The following is an 18,880-nucleotide window of genomic DNA, read 5'->3' as shown; positions in this document are numbered from 1 at the left end:
CTGTAAAGAAGACAAGTTGCAGATAGATACAATTAAAAGACACTTACATGAAGCCTTTGGCCACACCCTTCCATCAATAAATGAGATACACACACCATTTATACTAAGAAGCAAGCACACCTAATACACACAACTGCCAACTCCAGCATCTTGGACCTGAATGCATTCCAGCCTAACATGCTGGAGATGGCAGTCAGTCTGTATGAGGTGTGCTTGCTTGTATGTATGAATGGTGTGTGTCTCTCTTACTGATAAAGGCTTTGGCCAAAAGTTTTAGGTGTCTTTTAATTGCGCCTGTCTGCAACTTAATGTGTCTTATTTAAGGTAAGTAGCAATCTGTCTTATTCTAGAGTATAAGGACCAAACACACTTCTTTAAATATTTATAAATAATGTAAATTCAGTTACTAAATATTTTTGAATCACTGGATCAAAAAATATTGTCAGTTTGCTCATGTCTGATTTCGGTTTCAAAAATTTCACTGTCATTTTTATAACCCAAACAAAATAAAGATTCCTCTCTGTTATTATTCAAAAGAATCATTTTCACAGTCACAAGGAATAATATCTTGTATCTATCAGGTACAAGTAATCCACTACCATTTTCTCTGTATTGGTGACTATATTTACCATCTCTTTGTGAGTAGCTGAAGAGCTGAGAGTACAGTGGGTATGAAGCATCTTTCTTCAATGGTAATGGAGAACAGGACACATTTTGGTAACTTACATGTGACAGTGGATAGTTTGCAGACACCTGATAACAAAGAACATACTGTTGTACATTAAACAACACAAAATTTAACATCCCTAATAATAATAATAATAATAATAATAATAATAATAATAATAATGATGTCACAAAGTCATTACCGCAATAGACTGTCTCAAATCATGTACTACTATATTAGAAATTACATTAGGTCATACACTGCATTATCATAAAAAATTAAGTAATTGATTGAAATGATCAGTGAATAAGCCTCTTTCTATGTTATACTTTTTCTCAGAAACACATAAACAGGAAGATATCATACTGTCACGTAGTAGAAGAAGATGTAATTAGACGAATGACGAACAGTAACTTCACTTAACGAAGGTTTATTCAGCACTTGCACATAACAAGAGCAATGAGCGAAATGCCTTCGGCCAGAACACTTACAGTATATATAAAGCTACAAAACATTCCAGTACAATGATTCTTGACATTTGTGGATACTTCTAGAATGTACTTGAACCGACTATAGAAATTAAAATAGTACAGTCCATGTGAGTTTTGAACTCACGACCCTTCACGCAACAATTGAGTATCATAACCACTACATCACAGTGCTACTCAGCTTCTTCTGCAGCATTCCTCCCTCCTTAAGGAACAGTGCCTTGGTGTTTACGTCCTCCTCATCCAGGAACGAGTTATCAGTCCTACATACTCCGACTCCTGATGACTGATTCTCGCCCTGAGGGTGACCTTCTTAGAACTCCTTTTCCCACTATGCATTTCGTCACCTCCCGCTTGATGCCTGTCGCTTGAGCTTCGAATTTACCCTGGGTTGCAGGATCCTTATACAGCTTCATTCAAGGGACATGGACCAGATATCTGATCTTTCATCATCTTGTGTCGGGGTCGAAATCTTCAACTTCATAAGTAACATCAAACAAGTGTCTTACAACCTTATAAGGTCCAAAGTACTGCCCGAGGAGCTTCTCAGAGAGACCAACCATCTGAACAGGAGTGAAGATCCAGACGAGGTCACCAGGCTGGTAGGCTACAGGGCGGTGGCTCACGTCATACCTTTGTGAGCCTGTAGCATGCGGAGGTGAGCCAACTGCCGAGCTTCCTCAGCTCTGGTTAACACCTGGCTAATGTAGTCACCGTCCACCTCATCAGGATGTAACAAAATGCAGGGTCCATCGTCGTAGTCACCTGACACCCATGCACCAGGAAAAATGGCGTAAATCCTGTGGTGTCTCGTTTGGCAGTGTTTTAGGCAAACGTCACGAAAGGTAGCACCTCATTCCAGTTGCTCTGCTCAACATAGACAAACACTGATAACATGTCGGTCAAGGTCTTCTTAAGCCTGATAGTTTGCAGATGGTAGGCAGTCATCACGTGACGAGTAATGTTGCACTGTCACTAGATTCGATTGAAAAACTTTCCCTCAATCTATAATTCACGACCCTGGGGTCACCATGTTTTAATACAAGGTCTTCCACGATGAATTTGGCTACCTTGGATGCTTCAGCTGGTTTCACGGCTTTTAAAATGGCATAGTGTGTCAGATAATCAGTGCAAACAATAATCCATCTATCGCCACTAGCATATGTTGGAAATTGTCTGAGGAGCCCAATCCCAACACGCTGGAAAGGCGTTTCGGCTCGTGGAATTGGTATGAGATGGCAAGATGGTTTCTGAGGAACTGACGATCTCCTTTGACATTCTTGACAGTGTGACACATACTGACGGACGCTACTAACTAAACCTGACCAGAAAAATCTCTTACAGATCCTATTGTATGTCTTAATAAATCGTAAATGTCCAGCCTCAGGTGTGTCATGGAATTTCTGTAGAACATCTAAGCGCATGTGCTGGTAGCCACCTCTTTCCAAACAGATCAAAGTTTCTCTTGCAAAGTAATCCATTAACTACCATAAATTGTTCTTTCACATCCTCTGACTGATTTAAAGCAAGCTTAATTTGAGATATCTTGGTGTCCTTCTTCTCCTCAGCAGAGAGATCCTGAAGTGCTGCAAGACAGTCACTATCTTCATCAAAGTCTTGATGGTCTTGCACAGGGTTTCTTGAGAGACAGTTGGCATCTTGATGTTTTCTTCCACTTTTGTGCACTACGGCAATGTCATACTCTTGAAGACGTAGTGCCCACCTGGCGAGTCGTGCTGTTGGATCATTAAGACATGTCAACCAACAAAGTGAATGATGGTCTGTAACAAATGTTAATGGCCTTCCATAGAGATACTGTCGAAATTTGCACATGGCCCAGATCACAGCAAGACATTCTCTTTCTGTAGTTGAGTAGTTTCTCTCGGCTTTTGTAAGTGTCCTAGAAGCATAGGCTATAACCTGCTTTTTCCATCCTAAATTTGCACCAGAACAGCACCAATCCCATATCCAGTGACACCTGTGTGCAGTTCTGCAGGTGCTCTTTCATCATACAGACCAGGTACAGGGTCAGTCGTCAGAAGCTTTTTGCAGCACATCAAGAATCTTGTTGAGCACCACTCCAGATAAATTTAGCATTGACTTTCAACAATTCTTGGAGTAGCCTAGCTTTGATACAAAAGTCTTCCATAAAACGATGGTAATAAGATCATAATCTGAGGAAGCTTCTCACATCTCTAATACTTTCAGGAATAGGAAATTTCGTTATGTATCTCACCTTTTCTGGGTCTGGCCGCACACCTTCGTTTTGATTTCTTTTGCTACAAAGACACACTTTTTTGGATTAAGTTTCAGTCCACCTTGTTGGAGACACTTAAGAATGGCCCTCAGTCTTTTTACATGCTCATCAAAAGTGTCTGAGAACACTGTAATGTCATCTAAATAACAAAGACACATCATCAACTTTAAAAGTTGCTGGTGCATTACACAAACCAAACGTCATTACCTTAAACTCATACAGGCCCTCAGGGGTGGTGAATGCAGTTTTCTCACAATCAGCCTCCTCTACTTCGATTTGCCAGTATACCGAGTACATGTCCATGGTTGAGAAAAACTTAGCCCCCTTCAGAGAATCTAGTGTATCATCAATTCATGGAAGGGGGTAAATGTCCTTATTAGCTATCTTATTAAGCTTCCTGTAATCAGCACAAAAGTGCCATCCTTCTTCCTGACAAGGATCACTGGTGACGACTATGGGCTCTGCGAATGCTGAATGATGTCATTCTAAATCAACATTCTGTTGCTGACACCCAGTACACCTTCTGGCTGATTGGTTGATGGTCTCAATGCTTCACCATTAATTTGTCTAATTTGCTCTTCACTTGTGAATTGAAGCATTCACAGGCGTCTTGAAGAATGGCAAGTACCTGCTTCTGTTGTTCCTTAGTGGGATCTGGTGATAGTTGAGCTAGAAGATCTTGTCTCATAGTGGTAGCGCTAATTTCACTGACAGACTCGGCGTGGGAGGTTTCTATGATGCTCAGCTGTTCTTCAATTAATGGCTTAGCGGTTGCTATGCACATGCGTCTTGGAAGGATCTGTGGTTCTCGGCAACTGTTGACTATCCACAATTCACCGAATCTGTTCTTAAACGAGACGACAGAGGCTGGGATGACCAAGTTATTCTTCAGTGGGATGCTTCTCTTACATTCCACTACAAGATCCATCGGTTGATGCATGGCATTACATGTGACAGTTACCTTTCTAGTGCTGACTGCAGAAATTTTCACTTCATCTAGCACACACAGTCTCCACACACTCAGATACGCATCTCCCTTTCCACAGTGTCTCATCTCATCTAGCACCTATAATTACCTGAGAGAAGCTTTCAAAAAGTCCCACCCAAGAATGACATCACGACTAGACTCTTGTAAGATGATGAATTGTAAGGGCTGTGTATGGCCACTTATACCCACACAAATGGTACATCTTCCTGTAGGTTTTACATATATCCAATTAGCCACCTTCAGCAGAGATGTTTTGTTGTTGAGAAATATGGTTTTCTGCAATTGGTGACGGTACTTCTCTGAAATGACGTAATATGATGCTCGTGAGTCCACAAGAGCTTGGGCTGGGTGGCCATCCATGAGGATATCAATGTAGTTTCCTATCATTTTTGTAGTGATCGACAGCGGAGGATTTTTCTCTTTGGCAGCCTCACCTCCAAGGAAGGTCACACCCTTCAGTTTTCCAGGTTGCGGCGGCTAGGTGATCAGATGGAGCTTCTAAATGGTGATGGAGACCTTGATCGGCATGCTGGGGAGCATCCTCTCCAGCAGCTAGCTACGTCGTTCTGCACCCACATCTTGTTCATCTTCATCGTCCCAGATTTGGCTTTGGCTAAGATTGGTCTACTGTCTTCTGGCGTGGGTGCCATCAAATATCTGCTGCCTTTCTCAACAATAGCACACCACATGTCCTGGTTGTCCACACTGGAAACATACTGGTTGGTTATCCTGGGTCTTCCTTGGTGCCCAAATAGGTTCCTCATGCAGCATTGTAGGAACGTAACTTCACCTGGGTCTTGACGTTTTCACTGTTTCAAACAGAAATGAAGGACGAGAGATTGGGTTCAATGTCTGTTCCACTTTCTCCCTTATGACCTCTTGAAACGTCTCAGTTTTTTGCTCGCCGTGCAATCCAAGTGCCTTCTGAACTTCATCTCTCACTATCTGGAAAAGAACACTTGTGAAATCAGTTCCTTCCTCCATCACATACATCGATGCGACATTTGGAACCCGTTCAAACTTCTCGAATGTAATTATTTTTTGATGCTTTATCTCAATATACTGGCACTATTTTATGAAGTTGTTTTCTGTCGAAACCTCCTTCAGGAGTAGGGCTTGATGCATGTCTAAAGCAACACCCCTTATGATATGTGCAACCTTATCTTCCTCCTCCATATGAGGATCCACTATTTTACACAGCTCCAAGACATCTTGAATGTAGGATGCTGTAGTTTCTCCTGGAAACTGTGCCCTGTACTTTCATTTGTCTTCAGCCTTGCACTTCTGTTGTGTGTCGCCAAAATACTTGCGCACTTCTGCCTGGAATATTTCCCAACTTGTGAACTCCTCCTTGTTGTTCTCATACCATTCCTTGGCAGTGCCCTACAAGTAGAAAAATACATTAGCCAAACACACAGTGTCATCCCATTTGTTAAATTTGGCTATACACTCATATACCTTCAACCACTTGTTTGGATCTTGCCCATTGTCACCAGAGAACCCGTAAGGATGTCTCATGTGGTGGCACACAGTTGCTATCAATGTAATGTCTTCTTCTTCTGTCTCCAATAGGTTGCGACCTGCTGAATATGGCTTGAACTCAGGTTTCTCGCCACATAAACAGTGCCTCTGTCATGGCCTGATGGGAGTCACTGTGTCTCCAATAATATGCACTATCACAAGTTTCAATACCCAGCGTCTCAACCAGAATAATATCATGTAGAAGAGGGTGTAACTGGATGAATGATGAACACTAACTTCACTTAACGAAGACTTATTCAGCACTTGCACAACACATACAGTATATGTACAGCTACAGAACATTCCAGTACAATGATTCTTGACATTTGTGGATTCTTCTAGAATGTACTCGAACCGTAACTACTACACCTTGGTGCCACTCAGTTCCTTCTGCCACAAAACAATAAACAAATATTATTAAATTATTTATAACCTATGTCAACATGACTGTTAACTGGTTTTGAGAATAAGTATGTTCATTTGCTTTTGTATTATAGGAATGAATATTATCTCTGTGTTTTACTTCTAATATATTCTTCTCCATTTAAAATAAAAATAGTAGACCTATAAATCTATAACCATCATAATTGTCTGACAAGAAAATAAAGGTGTACAATGAGCTTTCCACACACAAGAAAACTGTAAAAGCCAACCAAAACTGTTCAATAATGGGTAAAAGGATTATCCAGAGGCAAATGTTCCAGATGTAGACAATGTCAGTGAAAAGTTAAAACTGAATACTAATTTCTTTTATTATTATTATTATTATTATTATTATTATTATTATTATTATTATTACTATTATTTTATTTATTTCTTTACCCATCCCTAGACAATAAGCAATGTTTGGAAGTTGTGCAAATGTACACATAACTTTGACATAAATGATTTACAAGTAAAGTTCTTATTTGATGTTAAGTTGACTACTAAATAAACTTTTGGGGCAGAGATGACAGATGGGCACTGCCAATAATTATTTTCTGCAAGTATGTACAAATGATACAGCATGAATCTTTTACATTCCTTTATCATATATGACACACATCTTTACTCAATACAAAGAAAATTCAGAGTGTAATACAAATAATGGAAAGAGCAAAGGTAATCTCTCACTGCATAGTGGTTTATTTATTACCATCATTATCACAGTGACTCTTCAATTGAACAGGCCTGTGGAGGCACTCCTAATGAGCTTTTGTTGCTGACAACAATAATTAGTACCGGTTGACTATGATATATGCAATGACAATAAAGGACACACAAGTAATTTTCATGTGGACTTTGCCTCCTAGTCTAAGGTTCAGAGTAAATTTTTGTGCTTTGGTGCATAGCTATCAAACTTTCAGCTAATATTGAACATTAAACTACGAATTCCTACAAGATGAAAAAATAAATCTAAATCATTACCCATCAGCCATTTTTTCTACAAACAATCTTAATACCTATAGTCAAGAAATGAAAAGTTTTGTAGCTATGTGGCAAGTAGCAGTGTTCATTGTAAAGCTGAATGACAAGTAGCAGTCTACTGTAAATATGATTTAGAATTTACAAAGAGGACAAGTATGTAGGAAATCAGTGCAATTGGGTATCCAGAATAACACTTGTGGTTGAAAGGCTAAAACTGTAATACTTTATTACAATTAGCATGGACAGTCATACAGATAAATTAGCCTATGTCAGATACAAAGACAGATTATATTATTGAATAAAATCTTATTTGTTTTTAAGCTGTGTCATTTTTATTAAAACTTTCAATGGCTATCCGCACAACCGTTGTCAGGAGTAAAAACCACTGACTGTTGGGGCTGGCACAGTTTTCAACTTATATAGGCACGATTTTAGCATCTGGCGCCAATCATAGAGGGCTGAAATGATGTGCCTGATGATGAGTTTGGCAGCTCATAGCAGATCTAGCCCATTGCAGGACCAAGTGACATCAAGTGGCAAGAGGGACTGGCACCACATTCAAAATTGCTGCACCCACCTCACTCCAAGTGTCAAAACACCTGTCTTTGCTATCTTTCAATATTCAAAGCCTTGACACAATCAGTGCTAAGTGTATACCCCTGGTCTCTGTTCAATTGTTGCTATTTATTCTAATCTCAGCCACCTCCTTTATAATGGAATCTCAATATGTTGACACATGAGCCAAGACTCTCATCTTTTCAAATTGTGTTTTGTGTCCATTTCTAGGCAATAATCAGCTATGGTTGACTTGTCAAGCTCCCTTTGTTTAATATGTCACTTGTGCTTGGTATAACACTTCACAACTGTACATGGGATACCATATGCAATAGGTATACAAACAGCTTTGTAGTCTTTAACAGAGTGCAGCAAATCTTGTTATCATGAGGGTTAGGCAGAACACTGGTCCCAGTCCATGAGTTTGCAGCCAGTCCATGTGTTTGCAGAACACTTCCTAACTTTCTGCTTGTTGCCCCACACTGTGGCAGGAAAGCAGCCGGCTTGGTCTCTTCTACTGATCCAAGAGGTATCCTTCATCAGTGACACCTGGAAGGATTCTCACTTGCTGTAACCATTCTGTCTGAACATGTACTTCGACTGCTGCAATTCAGACTGTAGTTGGTCATTGTCAGAAATAACCTTTGCTCTGTGTACAAACATTGTCAGGATCACTTTCTTGTGTAAAGGGTGAAAACTATCAGCATTCAAATATTCATCAGCATTCATTGATTTCCTGTACACTGAATGACAAAGCCAGTCTCCTGGCTTCTGCTCAACTAAAACATTCAAGAATGGTAGACTGCCATCCACCTTGACAGTAAATTTAATGTTTGCTGTAGTGAAGCACCACATTAAAACTGTTGCAGTGGACAGAATTTTTAACTGGACTAGTCATTCCCTAGAGAACCAGTGGATGCGTTGAAGAAAATAAGAGCTTGATCTTAATGCCAGAACCTATTTGAATGCCATCAACCTTGTCACCAATCAACTGAGAGTGTGTGGACATAGCAATGGTAGCACAACAACACACAAGTCTGTGCAAGGCAATGTCTAAGCAATGCAACAAATTTCACCACTTAACTCATGGAGAAACTGACGTAAGGGCCATAGAACAGTCATTAACCTCTCCAACAAAGAACTAAATGACAGCTCTGTGGCAGCATTGAGTAAAGATTTCAATTTTTCTCCAGCCACAAGACTTCTGCTCATATCAGATATTGTTAGTAGAATAGAGCAGTGCATTCGACATCTCTCGCCTGTTGCAGCTGACGATGTTGGGCTTACCCACAGCGTGACATGTGCTTATTAGATGGCAATAATGGCTTAGTAGTCTTTCGAGCCAACAAAGGAAATACAGCCATGGTACTGAGCACTGACTACTACCACCTGAAGAAGCTACCTTTAGTAGAATATGATACGTACCAGAAGTTTAGTCATGATCTGACTGTCAGAAAAACTGGGAAGTTATGACAGAACTATTGTTTACCAGGTGAAGAAATTAATGCCTTGTGCTGCTAAACCTCCCAGGCTTTATGAATTGCCAAAAATATATAAGGAAGATGGCCTTCTTAGTCTCACTGTTATTTATTTATTTACACGTCATGTTCCGTAGGACCAAACTGAGGAGCAAATCTCCAAAGTCATGGAATGTGTCAGTGCAATCAGTTTCCCAAACTGGGACATAGTGACCACTATGCTGCAAATTCACAGAAACTTGTTTAGGCATTCAAGAAAATGAAAATATTCAAGGGTGTCAGTATGTGACACAATGGATCTTCTGGTTCAACATTTCCACCTGGAATCACTGAATAGTTCTGTTGTGTTGTAACGACAACATACTTCTTGTACTGGTATGAATATTATAAGATGACAAAAGGCACAGAGACTGGATCACCACTGTCTCTAGCAGTTGCAAATTTCTTTGTGGAGCACTTTGAGGAACAATTTCTGAACTCTGTAGCCTTGCGTCCATCTTGCTTCCTACAGCATGTAGCTGAAACCTTCCTGATAAGGCCTTCATGGCAAAAATGCACTGCAGCAATTCATCAATTACTTGAATGGCATCCATCCCAACATTAAATTTACCATCACAATAGATGCAGGAAACCAATGCATACTGATCGATACTTGAACACGAATAGTTTTCAGCACCTTATACACAAGAAAGTGGCCCTGAGCTAGTACATTAGTATATTAGTACACACAACAATGATTATTTCTGATGACAATCACCTACAGTCTGAATTTCAGCAATTTTGACATGGGTTGAGAGAGAATTATTATAGCAAGGGAGACATTGCAAATCATTGTGAATTGGCAAATGAGGCCAAACCAGCTGCTTTCCTGCCATACTGTAGGGCACTGAGCAGAAACTTAGGATTTGGGCTGAGATCAATGTTCCAGTTAGCCCCCAGGATACAAGATAGGCTGCACCCTGTTCAAGATCATACAGCTCTTGATGTGCCCAGCGTATATGGTAGCCATTGTGAAAGCACTAGCATCTATGTAGGTAAAATAATCTGCACAGTTGCAGAGTATTGTACTGTGCACAAATGACATATTAATGAAAGGGAGCTTGATAAGTTGGCCATAGCTGCCTGGAAAACACACAAAATACACTTTGAAAAGATGAGAGTGCTGGTTCATGTGTCAACTTCTAGGATTATGTTAAAAAGGAGGCAGCTGATATTAGAATAAACAGCAACAATTTTAACAACAGAGACCAGGCTTACACACTTAGCAGGGAATGGGGACGAGCTCTGGATATCAAAAGTAAGCAAAGATGGACGCTTGGCACCTGCAGGGAACTGGGTGCCAGGCCCCTGCATAACTTTTGATTTCACTCAGTCCCATGCTACTATGAGCTGCCAAACTCACCTTTTGTGAATGCATTGATTCGGCCCTCTCTGACTGGTGCCAAATGTCGCAATCGTGCCTACAAAAGCAGAAAACCATTACAGCCCCAGCAGTCAGTATGATGCGGCTTGAAAACTGAGAAGCTTTTATTCAGACATTCCGCTATGAAACACTCAACAGAGGATAGATTAAATCACACTTTCAAAGAGAAAAGGATCAACAAAATCCACCATGAGAATGACACATTCACCATAAAAAATCCCTGCCAAGTCCACTGGTTGGTGCAGTGCATTAGTACCGCCTAAGTGTGCGCTGCCAACATTCGATCAGGCCATCTGGCGACAGTACGCTGTTGCCCGAAAGCACTGAATGCTGTGGTGTTGGCTGAATGCCGTACCATGACAATGAATGGCCATGAAAGGAAACTTCCTGCCTGCGCAGCTGGCATTTTTTGTCATTTGCAACTATTCTGAATGTCTGTGTAACTTCAAAGATTTTCTGCAAACACCCTCTACGTGTTATGAAGAAGCTGAGAATATAATAAACTCATCCAAAGAAGGGAAGCATCATGTAAACTTATGGAGGACCTTAATAATGAAATGTTGCATTGTTTGGGCAGCATTTACCCCAAACAGCATGAAAAGTAATTTGTAAATTCTAAATGGTATAATAATGCCACATGAATATGCCTAAGTACACAGTCTGACAACTGAGCATGCTGAAAACTAATGTGCTGGCTAATGTAGGATAAAAATTCTGTTTGTTGGGTATGGAGTATCTATCTGGCACTGTGCAAGTGTTCAGAGCCCACTAACCCCGGCACATGCTATAGGAACAGTTCTTTTTTTTAGCATTTGGTACCAGGAGGATGGGGGAAGTCCAAGTGCTGTCCGAAGGTCATACAATCCCTGACAGTAACAATTCATCGATTGCCTCCATAGTGGCATGTAAGTTGCTTGGTACCAGCCTTTGGGCTTTGTGGAAAACAGGGGTCCTAGCATTTTACGCACGGTATGCAGGTTTAGAAAGTGACGACCTCACACTGGACTTCCTGCTGCGCTGAGAACGGAAGTATTACAATGAGCGCACAGCCACAAACTACCAGGTCATAGAGTGAAAAAAAACTGATAGAAGTGTAGCTGAAAGATTTTGGTGGAAGAAACATCACAGTGACGTAGAACAATAGGTAAGAAATTGCGTACCGTGTGCACAAAGAGCACTTTAGAGTCATCAGAAAATTCAGTTACAGTGACTACCCGAAACTGACAAACAGTTTTCTATTCTAGGACTGGCTATCTTAGGACCTTTTAATAGCACACAAAAGAGTAATAAATATGTTCTTATGACGATAGAGCAGTTTTCATGATATTTAGTAATGGTAGCAATTCCAGATCAGAAGATAAGTACTGTAGCACAGGCAATGGTAGACAATTGGTTACTGAAATTTGGTGTGCATGAAACCATTATGATGGATCACTGTACTAACTTTGTATCCAAACTAATGAAACAATTATGTTGCTTGCTGAAGATTAAGAAGTTACATACCAGCCCTTCCATCCTCAGATGAATGGATGGACAGAACAAGTCCACCATATTTCATACAAAATGATAATTCATTACATAAATGCACAGAATTTGGACTGAAGTGTATATTTACACTTTGTCATCAGAACACATAAGTCAAAAGCTCATACTGGAAGTGGCCTCTCGCCATTCATGGGCGGAAAATGCAGTCACCTTCTGATGTACTTCAACCTAAACTAGGTCCACAGACCGAACTGTGAATACTTTAGTGACAAAATTTGAGAGATATTTGGTACAGGATAAAGTAGGCCAACACAAAAGCTTTAAAGAGGCAAGAATATGTTAAGTTTTTTCACCAGTCAATGTAAAATTACAGTTGCCACTTACAGCTTTTATAGTCCATGTAAGAAGAGTCAAATAGAGGTGAGGTTGACGCATTGTCACAGATTCCTTCAGCCACTGCAGAAAAAGAAGAACTAGCAAGGAAAAAGGAACATCAGAAAAATGTACCTTACGCACTTAGGTCTAGGATATAGTGTGAATTTCATGTGAAATGCACGTATGGTATTTGTTAGTTATTAAGGTTAGTCTTAATTTTCTTTACTTGTCGTTTTCTGTGTATAAAAGAGTTAAGGGATTAATAGTACTTCCATTTCTCTTAGGAATTAAAACTCCTCTATGAGAAATTGATGACTCAGTTGCAACATTTAACAGAAGTAGTGCCACAAACACTTGTACAAATGAAATTATGTTCGTTGGATGCAGAAGGAAGACTGTTAAAAACTGTATTTTGAACAGCAGATAATGAAGATATTGGAAATTTAAATAATACAACTAGAAATGTGCAGGAGTTAGTGCAAGATACAGAAGCAAAAGAAGATTGGCACACAACATGCATAGGAAACATGGAGCAGGGAATACTCAATGTTGCTAAAACAGCATGGAACTTAGCAACAGAATTAAAACAATATGGCACAACACTAGGAATGCGTTAATTAGTGATCTAGAGAAAATACAAACCACGTGAAGCAAACTAGATGAGAGGTGGTGATGGCAACACTGTTATGAACCTTAGCAGACAGATTAGACGATACAAGGATTGAGGTCTTAGCAGACAGATTAGACAATGCAAGGATTGAGGTCAACACTCTGCATGAAGCAGCACATCATGCTCCTCATACACAACCGAGTGCAATGTTATTACATCCAAAGCAAATTCTGATGACATTACAGAAAGCACAAAGAGGCTTTCCAGAGGGCCTACAACATGTCAAGCCTCCAACCAGTAAGAATGTAGTTTTATTTTACCGCGTATCTCACTAAGAGTGTATACTGATCATACTAGATCGCACAATAAAATACAATTTCCAGTAGTAGGAATAAATGTGCAAGACCAGTGTTACACGGTACATCATACCCATTTAAATGGGATGCAATTGGGAAATGGATATAGATTCAAACTCAAGAAGTATTATTAGTTTCCAAACAGAGAGATGCTCGTATCATTGCATCTGTACCAGATTTAAAAGACTGTATTAGAGAAAATTTTAATATTTGTCAAACAAGTGTGATACAAATGAACAAACAGTCATGTGAAACTCAGTTTTTTTTAGTGAGGAAGGGGGGGATGGGGGTTGCACAAGCAGCAGTTGGGGAATTGTAGGACTCCCCTTGATAGGTCAGGGGTGCACTACACAAAGGAAGCATCTACTAGGGCAACATTGCAGGTGTGAAGGTGTTTTATGCTGTGCAGTAGTCTGAGGTAATCTGATGAACACTTGCCAAATGACATGCAGATAGTGAAACCAGACAATGTTCAGAATAATGACACTCCAACTGTCAAAATTTTATTAGTAAATAGTCAGAGCATTTGTAACATGTACCTAAATTTACTGCCACGCAAAAAAATTCTTGCACTCAAATTATTATTGGGACTGAAATTTGTCTGAAACCAGACGCAGGAATGATAACAGGCACAAGTTAATAGAAATTTGTGCAGCTGTAAAAAAGATACATGCATAAAGCATGCAACAACTACCACCATCATGCATCAGCAAAAGATTTTGCAGAGAATGCAAAAAATATCTGGTACTATTTAAAACCACTATGTTGGTCTAAGGCTTCTACCGAGTCACTCACTGACCAATCTGTTGTAGCAGTAGAAGACAGCAAAAGAAAAGGCAAAGTTTTAAATTTCGCATTTAAGAAATCATTCATATAGGTGAATTGTACAAACATACTTTCATCGCATCATCACACAGACTTGTATATAGAGGACAAAGTAAAATAAGCATCCCTGGTGTAGAGAAACAACTAAAAGAGTTAAAAACAAATAAGTCACCAGGTCCGGATGGAATCCCAGTTCAGTTTTACAGAGAGTACTCTACAGCATTGGACCCTTGCTTAGCTTACATTAATTGTGGATCTCTTACCAGCGAAAAGTCCCAAGCAACCGGAAAAAAAGTACAGATGACTTCTGTATATAAGAAAGTTAAAAGAATGGACCCGCAAAATTACATACCAATATCCTTCACATTGATCTGCTGCAGAATTCTTAAGCATTTTCTCAGTTTGAATACAACACATTTCCTTAAGACTGAAAAGTTTCTGCCCACAAACCAGCATGGTTTTAGAAAGCACAATCCATGTGAAACTCAAGCATGTCCTATTCTCCCACATATCCTGTGAACCATGGATGAAGGGCAACAAACCGAGTCCATATCTCTAGATTTCCGAAAAGCATTTGACATGTGAACCACTGCAGATTGTTAATGAAGGTACAAACATATGGAATAGATTCCCAGGTATGTGAGTGGCTTGAATGCTTCTTAAGTAACAGAACATAGCATGTTGTCCTAGACAGCAAGTGTTGATCAGAGACAATGGTATCATCAGGAGTGCTGCAGGGAAGTGCAAAGGACTGCTCTTATTTTCTGTATACATAAATGATCTGGTGGACAGGGTGAACAGCAATCGTAGTTCTTAAATCAATTTCACGACATATGTACTTCTCAAATTTTCAGATAACTGCTATTCAAATGCTGTAACTTAATTTATTGTGTGAAGAGAAGTATAACAACAGAAAAAACTTATTATTATTAGTATATTAAGGCACTTTAAACATTTTATACAAGGAATTCTCATAATTATTTCCAAATACATTATTAAGTATATCGAACAAAAACTGAGCCACTTCCAGGAAACTTCACATTACTTGATAATGGTCTTAATTCATGCAGAAAGAGAGTCCACAACTTTCTTCAGATATGCCATATCAAGTTCAAGTCACTCAATGATGATAAGATACCACAGACCAATAAGCAATGACGTTGACGCCTACATTTCACCCGCTGTTCCAAAAAATTCCTATGAGAATTTGGGATACGGACAGGTGTAGAAAATCAAAGATATGTACATAAAGTAACAAACATTCTACTGAAAATGTTCGAATGAGACATCCTCACATGATCAGAGTACAGTGCTAGCTGAACAGTCAGAGTCCAATAAGTTGTTCTCAGTGGTCAGTGATGGTCAACAAGGCAATGTGGCAGTCAGTCAGCACTGGCAATGTGTATGGGAAGTTTGCCTGACCTGTCGCATCATAGCCCGTTTCTCGTAGGCAATGAGGTGCAGATGCACGTAACTAATTTTACCATGGCAGGCATTTCCACAAGACCTGATGTGGATCCCACACCGCACAGCAATACTCCAGAATAGGGTGGACAAGTGTGGTGTAAGCAATCACTTTAGTAGGCCTGTTGCACCTTCTAAGTGTTCAGCCAATGAATCGCTGTCTTTGGTTTCCTCTACCCACAATATTATCTATGTGATCATTCCAATTTAGGTTATTTGTAATTGTAATCCCCAAGTATTTAGTTGAATTTACAACTTTCCGATTTGTGTGACTTATCGTGTAATCGAAATTTAGCTGATTTCTTTTAGTACTCATGTTATCACACTTTTCCTTATTCAGGGTCAATTGCCACTTATTGCACCATACAGATATCTTATCTAAATATAAAACTTAGAACATAGCTGCTAAGGTTCAGTGACCGTGTCAGAATTATATTGGAACAAGTAAGCCCTCGTTCACAAATATTAAGTCAAAATTGACCACGTTTCAACGCTACTATGAGCGTTGTCTTCAGAATTACACTAACTGTTCTAAAACATATTCAGTATATAATACATTAATAAAATTAAAGTTTGTACTGACTGGAAAAAGAGATGCAGTACTTCTAAGTCACTGACTGGAAAAAGAGATGCAGTACTTCTAAGTCACATATTTAAAAAAATGCTGACCACTCGGCTATCGGGGCGGACAGCAACTAGAGAGACCTGGGTGGAATGTCAGTGTGTGAGGATATCTGCATGCAGCCACCATGCATACCAAAGGGACTCTGATCTGATCAATGTGATGGTGTACTTCAAGAGGGTGGTGCAACTGATGTGAGCTGCAAACTTATTAGCCAGTGTGAACTACGATGCACGTAGCCTGTGCGGTGACTGACAGTGATAGGCTGGAGGCCGAGAGGCTGCAGGAATTCTGGGTACCAATCCATTATGCGCTGTTGTTAAAGTAAGTGCAAGCACTGTTGTGTTGAACTCATGTTGGGAAGAGGCACTGAAGTTGTTAGTGACAGTTGGAGGTGAATAGTGCAACTGACAGTGGTCGCATCGGCCTTGCGTTTAGTTCAAATTCCTCCAATACATCCCGAACGTAGCACTGAAGTGCACTGTCAACCTGTAGTAGGTGTGTGGTAATTGAACTTGGAACCAGGTCAATGTGTTCAATGGAGTAGATAATGTCTTGTGGAAATCAGCAGTAGGCAGGGATTGAGCTACATTTTATCCAATTATACAGAAGAGACATGGTGACACTGTGCTGTGCAGCCGGAAAGGCATGCCTGACAATGCTAGTGGTGGAGGAGCCTGATGCGAGGAGAAACACGGTGTACTCTGATGCATGTTTTTTTGCAAGTGCGGGATCAGAGACAGTGCATATGCAGATTGGAGTGAGGGGAACAAATGTGGTCATATGTTAGTTACGTGTGACCAGCCACCACTATTGTGGTCATGCATATGCTGCCACAACATTGTCATGATGGTTGTGTGTCAAGACTGTGAGCTGATCACACAACATGGTGAGGGTTGTGAATGTGTCATTATTACATTGTGGGAACAACATGATATCCATATGGAATGCATCTGATGATGCACGGCACTTGTCATAGTGTTGGTGGAGCACAGAGAATTCGTCTGCTGAGAAGGCACACTGCTTGAGTGTGTCAAAGGATGTACAATTGTCTTCCTGCTGTCTCTCTTCGAGTTGATGTACCAGGTTGGGGCACAGATGATAGGCCAAAAGATCCTGGGATGTAGTGGCCTATATCGAAGTACAGGAGCACAGCATGATGAAAAAGAAGGAGAAGTGTAACTGGCATAAAAAGTCCATCACAAGGTCTGGTTTTATGATGTCCTTATGAGAGAATGTCAATGTGAGGTGCCAAGATGATGCAACTCGCAGATCTGTGATTGACGAGATGGCAGTTTCGTGCAATTGCAATGCCATAGGTTTCTCCACTGTCGATGAGCCACCAAGTGGTAGTAAGTTAATGTCAGGGCTGATGTCTACTGGGAAACTGTTTGTCAAGAAATGGGACGGGTGGGGATGGAAGCCTCAGAGAACATTTGTCAGGATTCATACCAGTGAAATGATCATGTTTATGAGCAAAATAGGAGATGTGAAAACTGATGCAGCAATTGTCAGTGGAGTCAGAGAAGGTTTGCTTTGCAGAACATTCAGCCAACTAGGATAGTCTTGTCGAATAGATAAAACTTCTTGCGAGCACTACTGGGTAGTCACAAGCCAGACCACAAGTTGTGTGAGGACTTGTTAGCATGTGGTCATGCAGTGAGAAATCATTTGATTCAATGGGTTGCAGTTCACCGTGCCAAGCTGCAGTGAGGATATAGATTGAATGGTGCCAAGAAAAGTGGCTCTGCCCAGGTGCAGCAGCATTAGTCACATGTACAACTGGATGGAAGTGGTGCAGTTAACGATGTTCTGTGCAGGTGAGAGCACACCGTGCTCAGTAGTGTTATGCCCACACCCGGGAGCAACATGGATAGTGATCTTCTGCGCAGGCATGGATGTGGAGCAAGTCTCAAGGGGGAGGGCGTTTGTTGACGTACAAAGATCATCACTCCAGCTGGGTGTGGTGATGTCAGAATTGGAACCAATCTGGCAAAGTCAGTCTGGCTTAGCTGCTGCACGGAACAATGGTGCCACGGTTGGGGCTGAGGTGCATGGCAGCGAGAACTGTCGTCAACTTTATGAATACCAAGTCTGTGGAATTTTCTTGATACAACTGTTCATTTGCAACATCACTAGTCAGAAATATCATTGTCGACACTTGTAGGCCACATTTGAGGTTGTACTGGACAAAACTGGGTGTATTAAATGTTCAAAATTCTGGTAATTGGATCGAACAAATTTGCACACTGTCTAGAAGTCGCGGTGTCCGTGGGGAATGAATGGCAATCCGTGTTGCCGTAATGTTGTAGTGCAGTCTTTCTGTGTAGTATTTCTGCAAGTAGGGTACAGCAATGAG

General features: G+C 40.4%; 1 protein-coding gene across 1 annotated transcript in view; it reads right to left on the bottom strand.

Annotated features, from left to right (window-relative positions):
• LOC126267762 (probable RNA-binding protein 46) overlaps positions 1–18,880 on the bottom strand; it is a 158,853-nt gene that overhangs the window by 30,369 nt on the left and 109,604 nt on the right. Inside the window, exon 5 of the mRNA XM_049973065.1 lies at positions 630–753. Within this exon, the coding sequence (XP_049829022.1) occupies positions 630–753 (124 nt within the window). The remainder of the gene's footprint in view (positions 1–629; positions 754–18,880) is intronic.

This window comes from Schistocerca gregaria, chromosome 4, assembly GCF_023897955.1.
Source record: "Schistocerca gregaria isolate iqSchGreg1 chromosome 4, iqSchGreg1.2, whole genome shotgun sequence".
In the NCBI taxonomy this organism is placed as follows: Eukaryota; Metazoa; Arthropoda; class Insecta; order Orthoptera; family Acrididae; genus Schistocerca; species Schistocerca gregaria.
Note: the sequence above shows the minus strand (reverse complement) of the source record. Positions and strands in the feature narration are given on the sequence as shown.